Source organism: Manis pentadactyla, chromosome 2, assembly GCF_030020395.1.
Source record: "Manis pentadactyla isolate mManPen7 chromosome 2, mManPen7.hap1, whole genome shotgun sequence".
NCBI lineage: Eukaryota > Metazoa > Chordata > Mammalia > Pholidota > Manidae > Manis > Manis pentadactyla.
This window is the reverse complement of record NC_080020.1, coordinates 49,527,774-49,552,250: the sequence shown is the minus strand read 5'-3', so window position 1 is coordinate 49,552,250 and position 24,477 is coordinate 49,527,774. Positions and strand designations below refer to the sequence as shown.

The 24,477-nt window shown below is 37.5% G+C and overlaps 1 protein-coding gene across 10 annotated transcripts in view; it reads right to left on the bottom strand.

The window, feature by feature from the left end:
* The window catches only part of NSD1 (nuclear receptor binding SET domain protein 1), a 188,724-nt gene that overhangs the window by 84,309 nt on the left and 79,938 nt on the right, over positions 1–24,477 (bottom strand). For all 10 annotated transcript variants that reach the window (XM_036886924.2, XM_036886928.2, XM_036886926.2 and 7 more), the window contains 2 exons: positions 23,452–23,587; positions 825–997 (listed from right to left, as the gene is read on the bottom strand). In XM_036886924.2, the coding sequence (XP_036742819.2) occupies positions 825–997; positions 23,452–23,587 (309 nt within the window). The remainder of the gene's footprint in view (positions 1–824; positions 998–23,451; positions 23,588–24,477) is intronic.

The window sequence follows — 24,477 nt, the reverse complement described above, 5'->3', positions numbered from 1 at the left end:
ATACATCATGTTCTTCATTAAAATACAACCAGGTGTGAAACTGCAACCTTAAGCATTAATAACACAGAAACCAAAATAACAGTTCTAACAAAAATGTTTAAAGCCTTGTATTTCTTTTTTTTTATTAAGGTTTCATTGATATACACTCTTATGAAGGTTTCACAGGAAGAACAGTGTAGTTACTACATTTACCCTGATTATCGAGTCCCCCCCATACCCCATTGCAGCCACTGTCCATCAGTGTAGTAAGATGCTACAGAGTTCCTACTTGTCCCCTCTATGCCACACTGTCCTCCCCGTGACCCCACACACACCATGTGCACTAATCATGATACCCCCTCAATCCCCTTCTCCCACCCTCTCCACCCGCCTTCCCTCACTCCTCCCCTTTGGTAACCAATACTCCCTTCTTAGAGTCTGTGAGTCTGCAGTTATTTTCTTCCTTCAATTTTGTAAAGCCTTGTATTTTTTAGAGAGAAATAATCAATCCAGAAGAGTGAGAACTAGAATATTTCATTTTGATGGTCATTTTCTTCTTTTATAAAATATAACCAAAGAAGAATGGTAATGCCATTTTATACTATCACATATAAGTGACACGGCAAAAGGTAGCTGAAATCATCTTTCAAACTGAATATAAATAGTTGGAAAGCTAGCCCTATCACTCCTGCAAAAAAACTTACTTTCTACATATTTTCTCACAAATATCCAACTATACCAAAAGAAGTAACTTGTATTTCAAAAATGTAACACTTAGCCCTTTCCTCCTCCCTGCCCACACCCAAGAAGATAATTTGAAAGTCTTTTTTTTTTTTTTTTTTTACCTTATGTCTATATCCTTTTTCTTTCTGCTTCCCTCTTCTCCTAAGGACAGGTAGCTCTTCAAATTGATGCCTGCCTTCAAACATGACAATTGCTTTTCCAGCCACCCAGGCTCTCTCAGAAGGGTCTCCAAAAGCTTCCACGTAGTACTGTCGATAGGGCCTCCGGTTGGAAACTAGATAAGGATAAGAACCAGTGTCATTACTTTTAAAAAGTGGCTGTTCATCATCAAGAACAGCCATACTATTGCCAAAGAAGTCTTTGTTTACAGAGAGAGAGAGAGAGAGAGAGAGAGAGAGAGGGAGGGAGGAAGGGATGGAGGGAGGGAAGGAGGGAGGGAGGGAGAAGAGAGGGAAAGAAAGAAACAGAAATCAAGCTAACATTCTACAGAATAAGAAACTATGAGGTAGGTCAGAAAAAAGGAAAAACTTAAATATTCAATTCATGTGGCAAGAAAATGCTTTAAGAATTTATGAAAGGACTCAATGGTTTGATCTGGCAATACACTATGTATTTCAATCCAGTTAGAGGCTGATTCACTAATCATATAACAAGTATAGCAATCAATTAAGTTCCTTTTGTCATCAGTCTGTAAAGTCTTATATCCTTGTTACCAGAAAATGCAAAGGGCATCTGCTAAGCTGCAGCTCCAAAAACACAGTAACAACAACTAACCATCAATTCTAAAAACACTATGCTAAAATATAAGGAAGAAGAAATGCTTCAACAGCATGCCATGTATGATGTACTAACACTTACAGAGTGGCTACTCTGTGCCAGGCACTCACTACACTAGGTGCTCTGCATGGATTTTTCACAACAACCAACTCTAAGAAATAAGTGGTATGATCCCAATTTTACAGACATAGAAACCCAATGAGAGAGGGCAGGTGCAGAATCAACAATGGCCGTGCAAAAGAAAGTGGAACTTGATATTCCAAAATATGAAAATTTGTAAGAGAAAAAGGAAATCCCAACAGCAATAAAAACAAAAGAAATACCATTATTCTAACAGCATCTTGGTTATTCAAAGTTCTATGCATATAATTAACAAAAATATAAATATAAAGCTCATCTAGAAAAGACTATAATCAAATTTATCTAGTAAATCATCCATACACTTAGTATTTTAACATTTCTCATACCAGCAAAAAACGTCACAAGAGTAATTAATATATAAACTATATACATAGTGAGGGCTTCCAGTTTAATGTCTCATTTTAGGAAAGGAAATCATCTTATGCAATGCCCCTACAATAACCATGTCCTATTTCAAAACACAAAAAGAATCTAAACATCTCTTTGAAAAACACCGGAAAAGCCTTTTTTGTTTGTTTTCATTTTGTTATCTTTTTAAGCCTTCTTCTTTCAGAATGAAAAAAGAGAGAACAGATTTAAAAACTGAGCTTTAGAGTAAGTATAAAGAGCTATGAATACTTTCAAAACTCCTGTCTCCACAGTATTTACAAGAATAACCGAAGTATCAAATACACTTCAATGGCAGCCTCTTTATAAATGTAATTTCAAAATTATTCATTTAAAAAATGAAAAGTACCTATGAACTCTCATACACTTTAGCTGAATGGCTGTTTTTTCTATAAAAATATAGCTTAACAATAAAACTACAAACTTTACTTTTCTGCTTTTAAGTACATTTTAAAAATAAGTTCTGTGAAAAACTGAACTCCTTAGTCTGTACCTACTAAATTAAACCGTTCAACAGAAACCATTTATAAAGGAGGATGAAAATTTAATAAGATATATATGTACCTATATAAGGTTCTTAAAGTCAACTTGAGAAGTAAGCATCCTCCAAAACACTCAGGTAACATAGACTTTAACACTTAGATACACTGGCACAATCAGAGGGCAGAAAAGATCGGCTGGGTGGGTTAAGAGATATATGGACAAATTATATTAAAAGGGCATGATAATTACAATAATATAAACATTCACTTTTAAAAATAGCACTAAAAAGTGGAGATCATTAACTGGAAGACAAATGGAACATCTGAGCAGAATTTTTAAAGGCAAACAGTTTATTACAGGGAGAATTCCAGTATGAGGCCCCAGACCCTGTAGAGGCATGAGTGAATAAAACAAACAAAACAGCTGGGAGCTAGTAGTTCAAACACGAAATTGAAATCATAAACTGGAAAGAAAGGGAAACTGAGGAGGTAAGCAGTGGTTGGACATGAAAGAGCCTGATGCCATGTAAGAGTTTGACTATTACCCTGTTGGTAATGAGGAGCCTCACTTAAACTGCAGAACCACAGATTCAGTTTAGTGCCTTAGAAAGATAAATCTCCTTGACCTCTGTATAACACATTTAAGAGGAAAACAGAGAGGAGACCTAGTAGACCAGATGACCAAAACAGTGTATATACCCAAGATGACTAGAATCTAAACTAGGGCAGTAGCAATGCAAATTAAAAGAACAAAATTTGATTTTTTAAAAAGACCTATCAAAAGGAAATTATATATAATAAAAAGTGAGAACAAATAGCTGAACAACAATGTTCGTAACAGTATTATTCATAATAGCCAAAAGGTAGAAACAACCCAAATGTCCATTGAAAGACAGATGGATACACAAAATGTGGCACATACATACATACACAGAATATTACTGGGCCTTAAAAATGAATGAAATACCGATGCATAATACAACATGGATGAACCTTAAGGATATTATGCTAAGTGAAATAAGCCAGAGACAAATGGACAAAGATGTATGATTCCATTTATGCCTATTATGAATTTGACTATTCATAGAGAAAGAAAGTAGAACACTGATTATGAGGGGATGGAGGTTATTTTTAAATGGATACAGTTTCAGTTTAGAAATATGAAAAGGGTCTGGAGATGGATAGTGGTAATAATGGCATAACAAAGTGAATTTACTTAATGTACTAAACTGTACACTTGTCAGTGAGGATGGGGAGAAATTAGAACCCTCATCTACTGCTGGTGGGAATGTAAAGTGGTACAGCAGCTTTTCAAAAACAGTCTTAGCAGTACCTCATAAAGCTAAACAGTTACCATGTGAGCCAACAATTCTACTCCTGGTTATATACACAAAATTTATGAAAACACATGTCCACACAAAAACTTATACATGAATATTCATAGCAGCACTATTCCTAAGAGACAAAAGGTAGCAACAGACCAAATGTTCATTGAGTGATGAATTCATAAATAAAATATGGTCTACCTACACAATGGAATATTATCCACCATAAAAAGAAATGAAGTATTGGTAATGGACAGACCTTGGAAACATTATGCTAAGTGAGAGAAGTAGTCACAAAGGACCACACATTATGTGATACCACGTATATTAAATGTCCAGAATAGGCAAATGTATAGAGACAGAAAGTAGAGTAATGGTTGCTTAGGGCAAAGAGGTATAGGAGGTGAGAAGACTGGTGGGGAAAACAGCTAAAGGTTATGGGGCTCTTATGGGGATGATTAAAGTATTCTACAATTGATCATGGTGGTAGTTACACAACTCTGTCAATATGCCAAAAACCAATGAATTATACTTTGAAAGGATGAACTGTATGTTATGTGAATTATATCTCAGTAAGGCTATTTAAAGAAGAAAAGAGGATTTGATGGTACAGAGTACAAGAACAAAGAAAATGATGACTCCTAAGTATTTGGTTTGGGTGATTAAGTGGCAGTGATTTACTCACTAAGGGAGGAAATGATGAAGTACTGCTTTGAGGAGGCAGATACTTAGATCAGTTTTAAGGAGGCTGAGTTCAAGTACCTAAAAGACATCCCAGTGAAAGCTTCAAGTACAGATTTGGGTAAGCAGATATGAAGCCTGGGGAACACTAGCACTGTGGATATGCATTCAGTTTACCAATGACAGCTAAAGCACAGAGTTAATAAGAGGCCATTCATGAAGTATAGAAAAGGAAGAAAAACTTTTAAAACAGAAGAATTATCAATGTTTAATGACAAGGTAGAAAAGGATCTAGCAAAAGAGAATTAAAAAGAAATTGATTGAAAACATTGATTATTGTAACAAAAGACATGAAAAGTCAAAGACAAGATAGATGGTTACTAGGAGGAAAATAGTTTTCCTGCACTGAACATCACATAATTAAAAATTAGTATTAGTGCATTACCAGGTGACTAATACCTCTGCTTAGAGCAAGGTGAGTGGAATAATGAGTGGAATAAAAGGAGATTTCAGTAAGCTTACAAAATGAGTGGCACATCTTGAAGTGGAGAAAGTAATGATACCTGCAGCATGGTTATAAAACAAAGATGACAGCTGGCAGGAAGAAATGAATCATGGGTAGGGCTTTTACGATAACAGATTTATTCAAGTATCAGTTCCCTTCAGCACTATAAAGAGCAAAACTAAATCTCTGCTGTAGTATACCGAGTTAAGAAGAATCTTTCTAAAAACTATTATTAAATACTGTTACCGTTGAAATCTTTAAAAGTTAGAAATGTAGATTTAATACTCAAATTTGGAAGTAGGGGAGGGGCGGAAGATGGCAGCGTGAGTAGAGCAGCGGAAATCTCCTCCCAAAACCACATATATCTATGAAAATATAACAAAGACAACCCTTCCTAGAATAAAGACCAGAGGACACAGGACAATATCCAGACAAAATCCACATCTGCGAGAACCCAGCACCTCACGAACGGGGTAAGATACAAGCCCCGGCTCGGCCGGAGCCGAGCGCCCCTCCCCCCAGCTCCCGGTGGGAGAAGAATAGGCAGAGCGGGAGGGAGACGGAGCACAGGACTGCCGAACACCCAGCCCCAGCCATCCGGGCCAGAGTGTGAACACAGTACGTGCCCAGGCGGCCCTGGATGCTAGGGAAACAGGGCAGCAAGAACAGTGAGAGGGCACCGGAGGCCGAATGCCGGAGGACATAAGAAAAGCGCGTGACCATTTTTTTTTGCTGTTTTGTTTTGGCGAGCGCTTTTTTGAAGTCTTAAAGGGATAGGGCCCCCAATACTAGGGAAACTGGGCAGCAAGAACAGTGAGCGGGCACCGGTGGCCTGGCGCCGGAGGACACCAGAAAAACGCGCGACCATTTTTTGTTTGTTTGTTTGTTTTGTTTGGTTTGGTTCTGGCAAGCGCTTTATGGAAGTCTTAAAGGGATAGGGCCCCCAATACTACGGAAACAGGGCAGCAAGACCGGTGAGCAGATGCCTAAGGCTGGCACCGGAGAATAAAGAAAAACGAGCGGCCACCTTATTTTTTTTTTAATTTAAATTTTTTTTTTTTTTTTTTTGTGGTCGTTGTTTTGTTTCGGCGGGTGCTTTTTGGAAGTCTTAAAGGGGCAGGGTGGGACACTTAATTCAGAGGTAGGGAATCCGGGGATCTCTGGGCACCCTAAACCCTGGGCTGCAGGGAGCAGGGAGGCCCCTTAAGGAGATAGATAGCCTCCCGACCGCTCCCCCTCCAACGCGACTACACCACTTTGGAGCAGAGGCCCGAACCAGGCCACACCCACAGCAACAGCAGAGATAAACTCCATAGCAGCCCGGCATGAAGCAGAAACCCTGTCTGCGCGCAGCTGCCCAGCACAAGCCACTAGAGGTCGCTGTTCTCCTAGGAGAGGAGGGCCACAAACCAACAAGAAGGGAAGTTCTTCCAGCCGTCACTTGTCCCAGCTCTGCAAACTATTCCTATCACCATGAAAAGGCAAAGCTGCAGGCAGACAAAGATCACAGAGACAACACCAGAGAAGGAGACAGACCTAACCAGTCTTCCTGAAAAAGAATTCAAAATAAGAATCATAAACATGCTGACAGAGATGCAGAGAAATACGCAAGAGAAATGGGATGAAGTCCGGAGGGAGATCACAGATGCCAGAAAGGAGATTACAGAAATGAAACAAACTCTGGAAGGATTTATAAGCAGAATGGATAAGATGCAAGTGGCCATTGATGGAATAGAAACCAGAGAACAGGAACGCATAGAAGCTGACATAGGAGAGATAAAAGGATCTCCAGGAATGAAACAATGTTAAGAGAACTGTGTGACCAATCCAAAAGGTACAATATCCATATTATAGGGGTTCCAGAAGAAGAAGAGAGAGTAAAAGAGATGGAAAGTATCTTAGAAGAAATAATTGCTGAAAACTTCCGCAAACTGGGGGAGGAAATAATCGAACAGACCACAGAAATACACAGAACCACCAACACAAAGGATCTAAGGAGGACAATACCAAGACACATAATAATTAAAATGGCAAAGATCAAGGACAAAGAAAGAGTTTTAAAGGCAGCTAGAGAGAAAAAGTTCACCTATAAAGGAAAACCCATCAGGCTAACATCAGACTTCTCGACAGAAACCCTACAGGTCAGAAGAGAATGGCATGATATATTTAATACAATGAAACAGAAGGGCCTTGAACCAAGGATACTGTATCCAGCACGACTATCATTCAAATATGACGGTGGGATTAAACAATTCCCAGACAAACAAAAGCTGAGGGAATTTGCTTCCCACAAACCACCTCTACAGAACATCTTACAGGGACTGCTCTAGATGGGAGCACTCCTAGAAAAAGCTCAGCACAAAACACCCAACATATGAAGAATCGAGGAGGAGGAATAAGAAGGGAGAGAAGAAAAGAATCTCCAGACAGTGTATATAACAGCTCAATAAGTGAGCTAAGTTAGGCAGTAAGATACTAAAGAGGCTAACCTTGAACCTTTCGTAACCACGAATTTAAAGCCTGCAATGGCAATAAGTACATATCTTTCAATAGTCACCCTAAATGTTAATGGGCTGAATGCACCAATCAAAAGACATAAAGTCACAGAATGCATAAAAAAGCAAGATCCATCTATATGCTGCTTACAAGAAACTTACCTCAAACCCAAAGACATGCACAGACTAAAAGTTAAGGGATGGAAAACCTATTTCAAGCAAACAACAGCGAGAAGAAAGCAGGGGTTGCAGTACTAATATCAGACAAAATAGACTTCAAAACAAAGAAAGTAACAAGAGATAATAAAGAAGGACACTACATAATGATAAAGGGCTCAGTCCAACAAGAGGATATAACCATTCTAAATATATATGCACCCAACACAGGAGCACCAGCATATGTAAACAAATACTAACACAACTAAAGGGGTAAATAGACTGCAATGCATTCATTCCAGGAGACGTCAACACACCACTCACCCCAAAGGATAGATCCACTGGGCAGAAAATAAGTAAGGACACGGAAGCACTGAACAACACAGTAGAGCAGATGGACCTAATAGACACCTATAGAACTCTACATCCAAAAGCAACAGGATATACATTCTTCTCAAGTGCACATGGAACATTCTCCAGAATAGACCACATACTAGGCCACAAAAAGAGCCTCAGAAAATTCCAAAAGATTGAAATCCTACCAACCAACTTTTCAGACCACAAAGGCATAAAACTAGAAATAAACTGTACAAATAAAGCAAAGAGGCTCACAAACTCATGGAGGCTTAACAACACGCTACTAAATAATCAATGGACCAATGACCAAATCAAAATGGAGATCCAACAATATATGGAAACAAATGACAACAACAACACTAAGCCCCAACTTCTGTGGGACGCAGCAAAAGCAGTCTTAAGAGGAAAGTATATAGCAATCCAAGCATATTTAAAAAAGGAAGAACAATCCCAAATGAATGATCTAATGTCACAATCATCGAAACTGGAAAAAGAAGAACAAATGAGGCCTAAGGTCAGCAGAAGGAGGGACATAATAAAGATCAGAGAAGAAATAAATAAAATTGAGAAGAATAAAACAATAGCAAAAATCAATGAAACCAAGAGCTGGTTCTTCGAGAAAATAAACAAAATAGATAAGCCTCTAGCCAGACTTATTAAGAAGAAAAGAGAGTCAACACAAATCAACAGTATCAGAAACGAGAAAGGAAAAATCACGACGGACCCCACAGAAATACAAAGAATTATTAGAGAATACTATGAAAACCTATATGCTAACAAGCTGGGAAACCTAGGAGAAATGGACAACTTCCTAGAAAAATACAAACCTCCACGACTGACCCAGAAAGAAACAAAAAATCTAAACAGACCAATTACCAGCAACGAAATTGAAGCGGTAATCAAAAAACTACCAAAGAACAAAAACCCCGGGCCAAATGGATTTACCTCGGAATTTTATCAGACATACAGGGAAGACATAATATCCATTCTCCTTAGTGTTTTCCAAAAAATAGAGGAGGAGGGGATACTCCCAAACTCATTCTATGAAGCTAACATCACCCTAATACCAAAACCAGGCAAAGACCCCACCAAAAAAGAAAACTACAGACCAATGTCCCTGATGAATGTAGATGCAAAAATACTCAACAAAATATTAGCAAACCGAATTCAAAAATACATCAAAAGGATCATACACCATGACCAAGTGGGATTCATCCCAGGGATGCAAGGATGGTACAACATTCGAAAGTCCATCAACATCATCCACCACATCAACAAAAAGAAAGACAAAAACCACATGATCATCTCCATAGATGCTGAAAAAGCATTTGACAAAGTTCAACATCCATTCATGATAAAAACTCTCAGCAAAATGGGAATAGAGGGCAAGTACCTCAACATAATAAAGGCCATCTATGATAAACCCACAGCCAACATTATATTGAACAGCGAGAAGCTGAAAGCATTTCCTCTGAGATCTGGAACTAGACAGGGATGCCCACTCTCTCCACTGTTATTTAACATAGTACTGAAGGTCCTAGCCAGGGCAATCAGACAAAACAAAGAAATACAAGGAATCCAGATTGGTAAAGAAGAAGTTAAACTGTCCCTATTTGCAGATGACATGATACTGTACATAAAAAACCCTAAAGACTCCACCCCAAAACTACTCGAACTGATATCGGAATACAGCAAAGTTGCAGGATACAAAATCAACACACAGAAATCTGTGGCTTTCCTATACACTAACAATGAACCAACAGAAAGAGAAATCAGGAAAACAACTCCATTCACAATTGCATCAAAAAAAATAAAATACCTAGGAATAAACCTAACCAAGGAAGTGAAAGACATACTCTGAAAACTACAAGTCACTCTTAAGAGAAATTAAAGGGGACACTAACAGATGGAAACTCATCCCATGCTCGTGGCTAGGAAGAATTAATATCGTCAAAATGGCCATCCTGCCCAAAGCAATATACAGATTTGATGCAATCCCTATGAAACTACCAGCAATATTCTTCAATGAACTGGAACAAATAATTCAAAAATTCATATGGAAACACCAAAGACACCAAATAGCCAAAGCAATCCTGAGAAAGAAGAATAAAGTAGGGGGGATCTCACTCTCTAACTTCAAGCTCTACTACAAAGCCATAGTAATCAAGACAATTTGGTACTGGCACAAGAGCATGCCACAGACCAATCGAACAGACTAGAGAATCCAGACATTAACCCAGACATATATGGTCAATTAATATTTGATAAAGGAGCCATGGACATACAATGGCAAAATGACAGTCTCTTCAACAGATAGTGCTGGCAAAACTGGACAGCTACATGTAGGAGAATGAAACTGGACCATTCTCTAACCCCATATACAAAAGTAACTCAAAATGGATGAAAGACCTGAATGTAAGTCATGAAACCATTAAACTCTTGGAAGAAAACATAGGCAAAAACCTCTTAGACATAAACACGAGTGACCTCTTCTTGAACATATCTCCCCGGGCAAGGAAAACAACAGCAAAAATGAATAAGTGGGACTATATTAAGTTGAAAAGCTTCTGTACAGCAAAAGACACCATCAATAGAACAAAAAGGAACCCTACAGTATGGGAGAGTATATTTGAAAATGACACATCCCATAAAGGGTTGACGTCCAGAATATATAAAGAGCTCACACGCCTCAACAAACAAAAACAAATAACCCAATTAAAAAATGGGCAGAGGAACTGAACAGACAGTTCTCCAAAAAAGAAATACAGATGGCCAACAGACACATGAAAAGATGCTCCACATCGCTAATTATCAGAGAAATGCAAATTAAAACTACAATGAGGTATCACCTCACACCAGTAAGGATGGTTGCCATCCAAAAGACAAACAACAACAAATGTTGGCAAGGCTGTGGAGAAAGGGGAACCCTCCTACACTGCTGGTGGGAATGTAAGTTAGTTCAACTATTGTGGAAAGCAGTATGGAGGTACATCAAAATGCTCAAATCAGACCTACCATTTGACCCAGGAATTGCACTCCTAGGAATTTACCCTAAGAATGCAGCAATCAAGTATGAGAAAGATCAGTGCACCCCTATGTTTATCGCAGCACTATTTACAATAGCCAAGAATTGGAAGCAACCTATATGTCCATCGATAGATGAATGGATAAAGAAGATGTGGTACATATACACAATGGAATACTACTCAGCCATAAGAAAAGGGCAAATCCAACCATTTGCAGCAACATGGATGGAGCTGGAGGGTATTATGCTCAGTGAAACAAGCAAAGCGGAGAAAGAGAAATACCAAATGATTTCACTTATCTGTGGAATATAAGAACAAAGGAAAAACTGAAGGAACAAAACAGCAGCAGAATCACAGAACTCAAGAATGGACTAACAGGTACCAAAGGGAAAGGGACTGGCGAGGATGGGTGGGTAGGGAGGGATAAGGGGGGGGAGAAGTAGGGGGGTATTAAGATTAGCATGCATGGGGGGGTAGGAGAAAAGGGAGGGCTGTACAACACAGAGAAGGCAAGTAGGGATTCTACAACATTTTCCTATGCTGATGTACAGTGACTGTAAAAGGGTTTATAGGGGGGACCTGGTATAGGGGAGAGCCTAGTAAACATAATATTTGTCATGTAAGTGTAGATTAGTGATACCAAAAAAAAAAAAAAAAAGGGCAGTTCCTGTGTGGTAACCTCCAATGAGTTCTACACAAGAGTATAAAGGGCATATAAAAGTGTAGGCAAAGGGTCTGTTTGTGTTTATACAGAGGACCAAAGCCTAATTGGGCTACCCCGAAAATGAACTAAGATACGATATGAAAGAGAACTTCCAACATCAGCACTCTCTGGAAGACTCATGCCAGAAGATGATCATCAAAAAACCCCAACAAAGATCCACGCACTGCTACAGCTGTAGATGCACTCATCCCACCAGTTCCTGGACTTGCCATGGGAATGAGGAAGGAGATATCTAAGATGGCCTGTGCATACAGTAAAACAACAAATTTGACTGGATCTATACTGTTGGAACTCAATCAAGAATTAGGAGAAGTGCAAATTGTAGCGCTCCAAAATCTTACAACTACAGACTATTTACTGTTAAAAGAACATAAGGGATGTGAACATTCCCCAGGAATGGGTTGTTTTAATTAGTCTGATTTCTCTCAGACTGTTCAAGTTCAGTTGGACAATATCCACCATATCATAGATAAGTTTTCACAAATGCCTAAGGTGCCTAACTGGTTTTCTTGGTTTCACTGGAGATGGCTGGTAATTACAGGTATGCTTTGGTTATGTAACTATATTCCTATTATGTTAATGGGTGTGCGCAATTTACGTAGTAGCTTAAAACCTATACATGCTGAAGTTACTCTACAAGAAGATATGTCAAAGAAATAATCAATCTTCCCATGTTTTCTGTCGCCTGCTACTTCTATAGCTTTTCTTCCTTCCTAATTACAACCCTTAAATAGAATTAGTGCCTCATATAGAATTTACCGAGTATCATAATTCTTCCAAGTGGTAAAGATACCTCAAGACAAATGCTGGGCATAGAAGCTACAGGGCATAAATATGCAAAGAAATAAAAAGCTAACCATTTCAAACAATAAGGCTTCTCTCTCACTTACCAACTTTACATTTCCCTGTATGGCCCCGGAAGATGACTGGTTAGCCAGAGACGGGTAAGATTCCTCAAGGGAGGAACAACCTAAGACAGGCACAGTCGCAGGGGGGTCATCAGGTGAGAAACTGGGGATCAACAGAGGTGAGGCTTAGAACCTCACACCCCCGTTCTGAGAGAAATCTTCTGCATACGTGGATGTTTTATTGCCCTTGTCTAGCTTGGATTAACACATAGTCTACAGGCACACACCTGATCATCTACATTTGCTCTCTTACAACACTAAACTATATTTTCTACCTTTATCTTGTATCTACCTACCACTTCAGCATTTTATTAAAAATAGTAATAATAAAGAGAGAAATGTGGTATCCACATATAAATCAAGTATAAAAATCAAATGAGTATTCATATTTGAACTGATTGTTTATAGTTCATAATGCATGAGCAAAACCGAAGGTTTCTGTGATGGCTGCCCTTGTACTGTTCACCATGTAAGAACTTATTCACTATGTAAGAATTTGTTCTCCATGTAAGAACTTGTTTGTTATGCCTCAGAAGATTGGAGACTGACGAAAATTAGGCTTGGGGTGGATTAATGATTGTGCATTGAGCACTGACTCCCCTATACAGAATTTTATTGTTGTTAACAACCATTTGATCAATAAATATGAGACGCCCTCACAAAAAAAAAAAAAAAAGTATACACTTCCAATGGTAAAATAATAAGTAACCGGGATGTAATGAATATAGTCAAGATATTGTAACAGCTTGGTATGGTGATAGCTGGTACCTAGAATTGTCATGTATATAAATGTTGAATCACTATGTTGTACACCTGAAACTAATGTAATGTAATACCATGTGTCAACTACCCTTCAATAAAAAATAATTATCTACAAAAAAAAAGAAAACATCATTAAGTAGTTTTGAATAAGTAAAAAAATTTGAGTAAATAAGCTTAATAAAGTCAATTTTTCAAAGAGATGCAAACTGTCCTAAAGCAATAAAACCATGTCAATTAAAATCAGGTACTGGAAAAAGAAAAAAAAAATACTCAAATTTACTCTTTCTCTCTTTTGAAACCTCACTGAAAAACCAATAAAAGCAGTTTTTTAAGGGGTAAATAAAAAGGACAAAGGACAGGAAAAGAAACAAAAATAAAACTTTGGTAAAGCTGAAGGTCAGATGGTAATAAGAATTAAACCAAAGAGAGTTGAATGATAGGCCAGCCTTGCAAAAAGCTGAAAAAACAATCTGATTATCCCCAAGTTGTTTTGCGAAGGGCAGCCTAAAAGTAGAAGCATAGGAAGGTCTAAAACAAAATTGGCTAAAAGTCTGTTCAAGATGAAGCTGGAGTATTTCCAGCACAACTGAATAAACACTTCAAAATTCATTCCCCCTCTTAATCTCCACTAAAGGAACAAGACATAAGCCCATTAAGGACAGGAATAAGAAGAGAACAGCTGAGTGTAAATTATGTAGCTGTGCAGGTATGCAAAACAGTTTTGGAAGCTGAGTAACACATGGATTAGTAGCATGGTAACTAACTCAGTAGATCCAAGAATGTCAAATTCTAAGTCATCAATGAGCAAAGCCAAGAACTAACTAAACCATGCATCTCAAAAGGCCCACAAACTGGCAACACCTGCTACCTACCTCTGGAGTTCCAGAAGATAAAACACAGATTAACTGAAAGCTTTCAAGCAGCCATGGAAACCTAAATTTCCTCATCCACTCCAAACCATTGATCATTACCTCTCCCATGACCCTAGTAGATGATTAGAGGTTTTCCCACTAGATGAAGTAAAACAGAAAACCTATACACTGAGTAACAGCAGGCACAGTCCAGGAGTACAACTACACCAATAATAAAGGGAGTGAATGAACTGACTAATAAAACCACCCAGTCATCTCCCGTATTCAGCTCCCACAACATGAGAAACTAGATTCTTTTTCTCTAGTCAGGAGGCTCACTTTCTGAGGAGTCTCACCAAGCCAAGAATACAAAATGGACAAGGGATTTGGGGAGGTGGGGATTTTGGAGAATGTCACCCTATCAGGAAATTAAATTTGACAAACTCCACACCTTCAGAAGTGTCCATATGCTCTCTTTAATCCTCACTCTTGAACACAAAAATACAAATAGTGAGGAAAAAAGGAAGTTGAAACAGACTATGTACACTGGAAAATTTTTCACAAAAGTTATCATTACCATCTTCAGAAATAAAAAGGATATTGCACTCATGAAGTAAGATGCAGGGAACAAAGAGGAATTATTGAAAATTAAAATTTTAACAGAATTGTAAAAGAAAGCAAAAAAACCTTGAAGAAAAGTTGAGGCAACTGCCCATAAAGCAGAGCAAAACAACAAAAATGCAACAAAAAAAGATGAAAGAATCATGGAGTACAATGCAGGAAAGTCCATATAAGAGTAAGAGTTAAAGAACAGACAACAAACAAAGGGAAGGAAATAATCAATAAAATAATTCAAGAAAATGTCCCAGAACAGAAGAAACTAAATTTATAGGTCAAAAGGATTCATGAAGTAGACACTACAATGGTTGAAAACAGAGTCACAGCAAGGTGCAGCACTGTGGACTACAGTAACAAAGAAAAGAGTCTATAAGCTTTCAGAGAGGATGACAAACGTCAGAAAGAAAATATCAGAAATAACAATAACCTCACGTTTACAGCAATTCTGGAAGCTGAAAGAGTGAAGCAATGCCTTCAAAATCCTGACCAAAAATGATTTCTAGCCTAGTATTTTACATGAGCCAAACTATTAAACAAGTGTAAGAAAAGAATCAAAATGTGTTCAGATAATGCAACGTCTCAAAAAACTTACTTCCCACACTCCCTTTCTCAGCACACTATTGAAGGAGTTGCGATACATTAAAAATGAGCAAGTAAACACCAGAAACAAAGAGGACATGGAACTCAACACAAGGAAAGTGGTACAGAATATGATACCTAATACATAAAGAATGGAGGAGAAAGAAAAAGGAGGCGGAAAAAAGAACCTTTAGGTTGTATTTGTAACAGCATGCTAAGTGAGTTATATTAGACTGCTAGATAGTAAGGGAATTACCCTTGAACCTTTGGTAACCACAAATCTAAAGCCTGCTGTGGCAGTAAGTACATATTTATTGATAATCACCCTAAATGTAAATGGTCTGAATGCCCCAATCAAAAGACATAGAGTCACTAAATGGATAAAAAAACAAGACCTGTCTGTATATGGCCTACAAGAGACTCACTTCAAACCCAAAAACATACACAGACTGCAAGTAAAGGGATGGAAAAAGATGTTTCATGCAATTAACAGGGAGAAAAAAGCAGGAGTTACAGTACTTGTATCAGATAAAATAGATTTCAAAACAAAGAAAGTAACAAGAAACAAAGAAGGACATTACATAATGATAAAGGGATCAGTTTTACAAGAAGATATAACTATTATAACCATCTATGCACCCAACACAGGATCACCTACATATGTGAAACAAAAACTAACAGAATTAAAGGGGGAAACACAATGCAATGCATTCATTTTAGAAGACTTCAACACACCACTCATTCCAAAGGACAGACCAACCAGACAAAATAAGTAAGGAGACAGGAGACACTGAACAACGTATTAGAACAGACGGACCTAACAGACATCTATAGAACACTCCTTCCAAAATGAACTGGATACACCTTCTCAAGTGCACACAGAACATTTTCAAGAATAGATCATATACTAGGCCACAAAAACAGCCTCAGTAAATTCAAGAAGATTGAAATTGTACCAACCAGCTTCTGAGACCACAAAGGTATGAAACTAGAAATAAATTACATAAAGAGAATGAAAAAGCCCAAGAACACACAGAGGCTTACTACATGTTCCTAAATATTCAGTGGATCAATGACCAAATAAAAACAAAGATCAAGCAATATATGGAGACAAATGACAACAATAATTCAACACCGTTAAATCTGTGGGACACAGCAAAGGCTGTGCTAAGAGGGAAGTATATTGCAATACAGGTGTACAACAGGAAAGAAGAACAATCCCATATGAACAATCTAAACTCACAATTACCAAAACTAGAAAAAGAAGAACAAATGAGTCACAAAGTCAGTAGAAGAAGGGACATCAAAAAGATCAGAGCAGAAATAAATAAAATTGAGAAGAATAAAATAGAAAGAATCAATGAAAGCAGGTGCTGGTTCTTTGAGAAAATAAACCAAATAGATAAACCCCTAGCTAGACTTACCAAGAACAAAAGAAAGTATACACACACAAACAGAATCAGAAATGAGAAAGGAAAAATCACTACAGACACCACAGAAATACAAAGAATTATGAGAGAATACTATGAAAAATCAGACTGGAAACCAAGAAGAAATGGACAACTTTATAGAAAAATACAACTTTCCAAGGCTGACCCAGAAAGAAACAGAAAATCTGAATAGACCAATTACTGGCAAAGAAATTGATTTGGTTATTAAAAAAATACCTAAGAACAAAACCCCTGCACCAGACAGTTTCAACACTAAATTTTATCTAACATTTAGTGAAGACCTAATACCCATCCTCCTTAAAGTTTTCCAAAAAGTAGAAGAGGAGGGAACACTACAACTCATTCTATGAGGCCAGCATCACCCTAATACAAAAACCAGGCAAATACACCACAGAAAAAGAGAATTACAGACCAATATCCCTGATGAACATAGATGCAAAAATACTCAACAAAGTATTAGCAAACCGAATTCAAAAATACATCAAAAAGATCATCCATCATGATCAAGTAGGATTTATTTCAGGGATGCAAGGATGGTACAACATTCGAAAATCCATCAACATCTTCCACCACATCAAATAAAAAGGACAAAAACCACATGATCATCTCCAAAGATGCTGGAAAAGTATTCGACAAAATTCAACATCCATTCATGATAAAAACTGTCAACAAAATCGGTACAGAGGGCAAGTATTTCAATAAAATAAAGGCCATATATGACAAACCCACAGGCAACATAATACTTAACAGTGAGAAGCTGGAAGCTTTTCCTTTAAGATCAGGAACAAGACAAGGATGCTCACTCTCCCCACTTTTATTCAACATAGTTCTGGAGGTCCTAGCCATGGCAATCAGACAACACAAAGAAATAAAAGGCATCCAGATTGGCAAGGAAGAAGTTAAACTGTCCCTGTTTGCAGATGACATGATACTGTACATAATAAAAAACCCTAAAAAATCCACTCCAAAACTACTAGATCTAATACCTGAATACAGCAAAGTTGCAAGATACAATATTAATACACAGAAATCTGTTGCATTCATATATACTAATAAAGAAACAGCAGAGATATCAGGAAAACAATTCCATTCACAATTGCATCAAAAATAATAAAACACCTAGGAATAAACCTAACCAAGAGGTGAAAGACCTCATGAGACAAATTAAAGAAGATACCAATAAATGGAAACACATCCCATGCTCATGCTTAGGAAGAATTAATATTGTCAAAATGGCCATTCTGCCTAAAGCAATCTACAGATTCAGTGCAATCCCTATCAAAATACCAACAGCATTCTTCAACGAACTAGAGAAAATAGTTCTAAAATTCATATGGAACCACAAAAGACCCTGAATAGCCAAAGCAACCATGAGAGGGAAGAATAAAGTGGGGGTTGGGGGGATTTTGCTCCCCAACTTCAAGCTCTACTACAAAGTCACAATAATCAAGACAATTTGGGACTGGCACAAGAACAGCCCATAAACCAACAGAATAGCCTAGAGAGTCCAGATATAAACCCACGCATATATGGTCAATTAATATACAGTAAAGGAGCCATGGATATACCATGGGGAAATGAGAGCCTCTTCAACAATTGGTGTTGGCAAAACTGGACAGTTACATGCAAGAGAATGAAACTGGATTATTGTCTAACTCCATACACAAAAGTAAACTCAGAATGGATCAAAGGCCTGAATGTAAGTCATTCATTCTTAGAAGAAACTCTTAGAAGAAAACATAGGCAAAAATCTCTTGAATATAAACATGAGCAACTTTTTCCTGAATGCGTCTCCTCAGGCAAGGGAAACAAAAGCAAAAGGGAACAAATGGGACTACATCAAGCTAAAAAGCTTCTGTACAGCAAAGGACACCATCAGCAGAACAAAAAAACATCCTACAGTATGGGAGAATATTTTTGTAAATGACATCTCTGACAAGGGGTTCACATCCAAAATATATAAAGAACTCACACACCTCAACACCCCAAAGGCAAATAACCCTATTAAAAAATGGGTAGAGGATATGAACAGACACTTCTCCAAAGAAGAAATTCAGATGGCCAACAGGCACATGAAAAGACGCTCCACATCATTAATTAGCAGAGAAATGCACATTAAAACCACAATGAGATATCACCTCATACAAGTTAGGATGGCCAATGTAGAAAAGACTAAGAACAACAAATGCTGGCGAGGATGCAGAGAAAGGGGAACCCTCCTACACTGCTGGCGGGAATGTAAACTAGTTCAACCATTGTGGAAAGCAATATGGAGGTGCCTCAGAAAACTAAAAATAGAAATACCATCTGACCTGGGAATTCCACTCCTAGGAATTTACCCAAAGAAAACAACTTCTCAGATTCAAAAAGACATATGCACCCCTATGTTCATCACAGCACTATTTACAATAGCTAAGATATGGAAGCAACCTAAGTGTCCATCAGTAGATGAATGGATATAAAGAAGATGTGGTACATATACACAATGGAATATTATTCAGCCATAAGAAGAAAACAAATCCTACCATTTGCAACAACATGGATAGAGCTAGAGGGTATTATGCTCAGTGAAATAAGCCAGGTGGAGAAAGACAAGTACCAAATGATTTCACTCATATGTGGAATATAGGAAGAAAGAAAAAAACTGGAGGAACAAAACAGCAGCGGAACCACAAAACCCAAGAATGGACTAACAGTTACCAAAGGGAAAGAGACTGGGGAGGATGGGTGGGAAGGGAGGGATATGGGGGGAGGGGAAAGAAAGGGGGCATTAAGATTAGCATGTATAATGTGGGGGGAGGCACAGAGAGGGCTGTGCAACACAGAGAAGACAAGTAGTGATTCTACAGCATTTTACTACGCTGACAGACAGTGACTGTGATGGGGTTTGTGGGGTGACTTGGTGAAGGGGGAAGTCTAGTAAACATAATGTTCCTCATGTAATTGTAGATTAATGATACCAAAAAAAAAAAAAAAAAAATAGCAGCAGTCATAGACTCCAAGAAGGGACTAGTGATTACCAAAGGGAAGGGGTCAGGGAGGGGGGTGTGGGGAGGAAGGAAGAAGGGGATTGAGGGGTATCATGGTTAGTGCACATGGTGTGTGTGAGGTCACAGGGAAGACAGTTTACATCAGAGAAGACAAACAGGGACTCTGTGGCATCTTACTACACCAATGGACAGTTACTGCCATGGGGTATGGGGGGGACTCAATAAGGGTGAATGTTAATAAGCACATTGTTTTTCTTGTGAAACTTTCATAATAGTGTATATCAATGATACCTTAATAAAAAAAAGACAAAGTGGAAGGGAATTCCCAAGATGACAACTATTCACAAGGCACATAAGGTCACTAGCATAGAACGAAGGAATATATAAATAAGGCTCTAGGTGAAATTTCCTCAAGATAATCAAAATGACAAGTTATCAATATATCAGATCACATGGAGAAAATAAAAGCTAGCAGAGTTTTACTATGAACTATTAATACACAGAATACTAAGAATCCCCTCCTTCACCAAAACACACACACACACACGCGCGCGCGCGCGCACAGTACAAACAAAAGATTGTGAGGGCAAAGTAAGCACAGGACACCAGATGGCTAAACTCATCCCATATAGCAAACAATCCTGGTCTTCCTCTTCCACCTCTAATTCTTTCCCATGTGTTTTGCAAGCTTAGTTTCCTTCACAAAACTTCAATGTTGGCTTCCCTAATGCCATCGTTTTCTCACTATTTTGTCCCAAGGCCATTACATCCATGCCCTGTCCATGGCTTCAATAAATATCAACAAGGAGGTATCACCTTGGAGTCAGAGGTATTCCTGTGCTTCCAGTAAATGGCAACACTATTTATGCACTGGTGAGGCTAAAAACTTGGAAGCCATTCTGAGATACAGAAATCTGGAAATTAGAAACCTCAGGACTTCATTCTCCCTCACTCCCCATTATCCATCCATTACCAAATAGATTGTCTCTTAAGTTGTTCTTTATTCTCTATTCATTACTTTCATCTCACCATAATCACTGCAATGACCCTTTTAATAATATCCTCTTACCTGGTTTATGCCCCCTCCAATCCCTCTTCCACACTGCAGTCAGAACGAACTTTAAGAAACACAATCAGATCATGCTCTGCTCAGAGCCCTTTAATGGTATCCCATAGTTCTTAGGATAAAATATGAAATTTTAAATGCATCTGTAAGACACTACATGATTTGACTCATATCTACTTTCCCAGCCTCACACTGTGCCACGTTCTATCCCTCTGTGGGCTGCAGACCTCTCAGAGCCAAAATACTATTTTCTGTTCCTGGAATCATCTTTTCCTTCTTTCCCTAGTTAATTCCTACTTTTCCTTTTAAGTCTCAGATCAAAGAAAACTTTACTAGCATAACTGGCCCTGAATACTGCAGCTCCAAAGTACAGGTTCAGTATCTCTGGACCAATATTTTTCTCTGGGCACACTTCTCAGTCAAGTAATTATCTATTTGTCTCATTATTTACCAGATCTTACTCTCTTTAACTGGTCTCTAATTATACAAAAGGGCAAGCAGAACTGATGTTTTATCCATTACTGGATCCCAACCTAGCACAGCACCTATGCAATGAACTTAGTATTTGTCAAAAACAAATGGCACGGACCCAACTAGTGTGTATACAGAACACTAAAATGAGTAAGAAACCAGCAGGAAGGGTAGAAGGGGGTGACTAAAAGATTTTTTTTAGCAGAATTTGCATGTCCAAACAGGCCACAAAGGATAAGATTTATATATATAGTTTAAATGAGCTATAAACGTTGGGTACCTCAATATTCAATATTCAAAATACAGTACCAAATCTAACAATCCCACTTTTGGTACCTCATCTCACAGATAAACAGGAATGTATATGTGAAATACACAGTTATTCTTTATAACATTGTTTGTGGGTTGTGGGTACACACAAGCATATATGCATATGTACAAACATAAGTAAATATCTACGTACAGTCTTCACAAGATTAGAAACAACCTAAACGTCCATCAACAGGGTAATGGTTATATAAAATATAGCATATTGAAAATCTGAAAAACTATGCAGCTGTTTAATAAAAAATGAGTAAGTTTTCAATGTACTAACATGGAAAAATCCCTATGATGTTAAAAAGAAAAAAAAGGCAAGCTGTAGAACATACATACAATATACTATATTCGTGTTAACATAAAAAGGGGGATAGAGACCAGACTACATATTTGGATTTACATAAAGAAATTCTAGAGAGAAGCATTAAAAACTGGTTACTCTTTGAAAGAAAGGCTAAAGAATGGAGCAGACCAGAGAAAAGGAGGAAATGAGTTGATTTTTTAAGGCTTCAATATATAACCTGTTCAAAAACTAAAACACATGTATTAAAACTACCAAAAAAAAAATCACAAAACATCTTAATAGAAAAAAGGAAGTTCAAAGTCACGTTTCAGCCCTTACCTTACAGCACTTTAAAGATAGAATACTTGATATTGTACTTGATGCCTTGAAGAAGCTCTGACACATATACACAAGGAAATATGTACCATGATGTTCTTTGTAGTGTGATTTCTGGTAGCCAGAAACTATTAGCATGATTTCTAACAGCCAGATTTTGGGGGTGAGAGGAACTGGAAATGCCCATCATTAGGAAAATTGTTGAATAAAATGTGTCATATTTATATGATAATGTACAGCAGCTGACTGCCACAAACTGTAACTAATGTATTAATTGGTAAAGACCTCAAAACCATGATGTTGAGTTAAAAAAAAAAAATCAAAGGGCAGATGATACATATGATACAATGATATATTTGACTGGAATGAAAACAACATTAATATTATATATTGGTTATTGGTATAGATATGTATGTAAAGTTATAAAAAAGGATTGGAAGTTTGTATGGTGAATTCATGATGTTGATTGCCTTTCGGGACAAGGAAGGGGAGAGAAGAATGGGATAAGAGTGATGGTTAAAGGAGATTTTGACTTCACATTTGAACATCCATATATCATTTAAAAACTGTAGAATAACATTAAACATTAGTTATTTCTAAAACTTAATAAAGATACCCGGGACTCAAACAGACCAAACAAGAAACTATTGTAAAGGGAATACTCAAGATTTTAAATTCAAAAAATTTAAAGGCATTCTTTTTAACTGTTTCAGCTTTAAAGCTAATGAAAATGATAACCTAAAAACTGAAGTAGAAAAACATAAATATACTGAACAGCTGTTTGGACAATACAAACTTTAGGTAGTAAGCTTAACGTTTTTTCCTAGCATTTATAGATAGGATGATTGAGAACTTTAAATCAGAGGTAAAATAAAACAAATTTTTTTAAAAAAATCAAAAAAGGCAAAATACATTAATAACAATTCATTCACAGAATGATCAAAACTAAAGGCACAAGAATTTTATTACATTTAAAGGCAACTACAAGTCTAAAATTCCATATCGTATGTTATCATGTATAAGCAACTACAAGTATTACCTTTCATTTTTGAGTGTGTGTTAATTAGTGGATCAGAACAAATCCTGCAGGGCCACCACGGGCGTCTCTTGAATTTTGCCCAGATGAGATCTCCAACTTCATACTTCAGTGGTGTAGACTTTTTCTTGGGTTGACACTTTAAGACAGACAAAACATGGGACATGAATTAAGAATCAACCTTTTAAAACAGTGTATCATCCTCCTACTAGCCTTCTGAGTAAAAAATGACTACAAAATACGGTTAAGAACACCCCAGCTTAACAATAACCACAAAATAAATACAACTAAATTATTTTGTCTTAATTGTTAATAACACAGCCCTTTAACTCAATTTATATTTGTTTTATTTAAGTAACCTAACTATCTATATTCTTGGGGAAAAAATAAGCTATTTTGATTTATAAAAAGCTGAGGACTAAGATAAACACACAGAATCATCCCAAGGAAAAGATATCTTTGCCCTAGTCCTTGGATTACAACACAACATCAAGGGGAGAAAAAATAGAGGAAACTGTAAAAAAAGAATTTGTAATAATGTCAAGAAGCTGTGGTCCTAACACAATGATGTACATCAATTAACATTCCAGGGAAACTCAGTGGTCAGGAACCCCAAGGTGTGCTATGGTCTCTTCTGCAGGTGATATTCTACAACCTTCTCAAACAAACACAGACATTCATTTTAATTAATCAACAATAATGACTCTAATGAAATAATCCTAAAAGATGCTGGCTAGACTACCAATGTCAGTGCAACAGACCTGGATTTTTTTCCAGGATATGCAAGAAAGACTGCATGCAGAACAGTGCACAGCACCAACTCCAAGGGACAACGTTTGTGCAGAATAACAATACAAATCAAGTTCCTTCAACTTATCCAATGCCAGAGACCCTGGCTGCAGCTTTTCTCCAAAAATACGCCTAAATCGATCTGATATCCAACTTCTTTCTTAGCTACAAACACAGGTCCATGTCTTTAACACTCCATAAACAGACCTCCTATCTTGATGGAAAGAAAGCTTTGTGTCT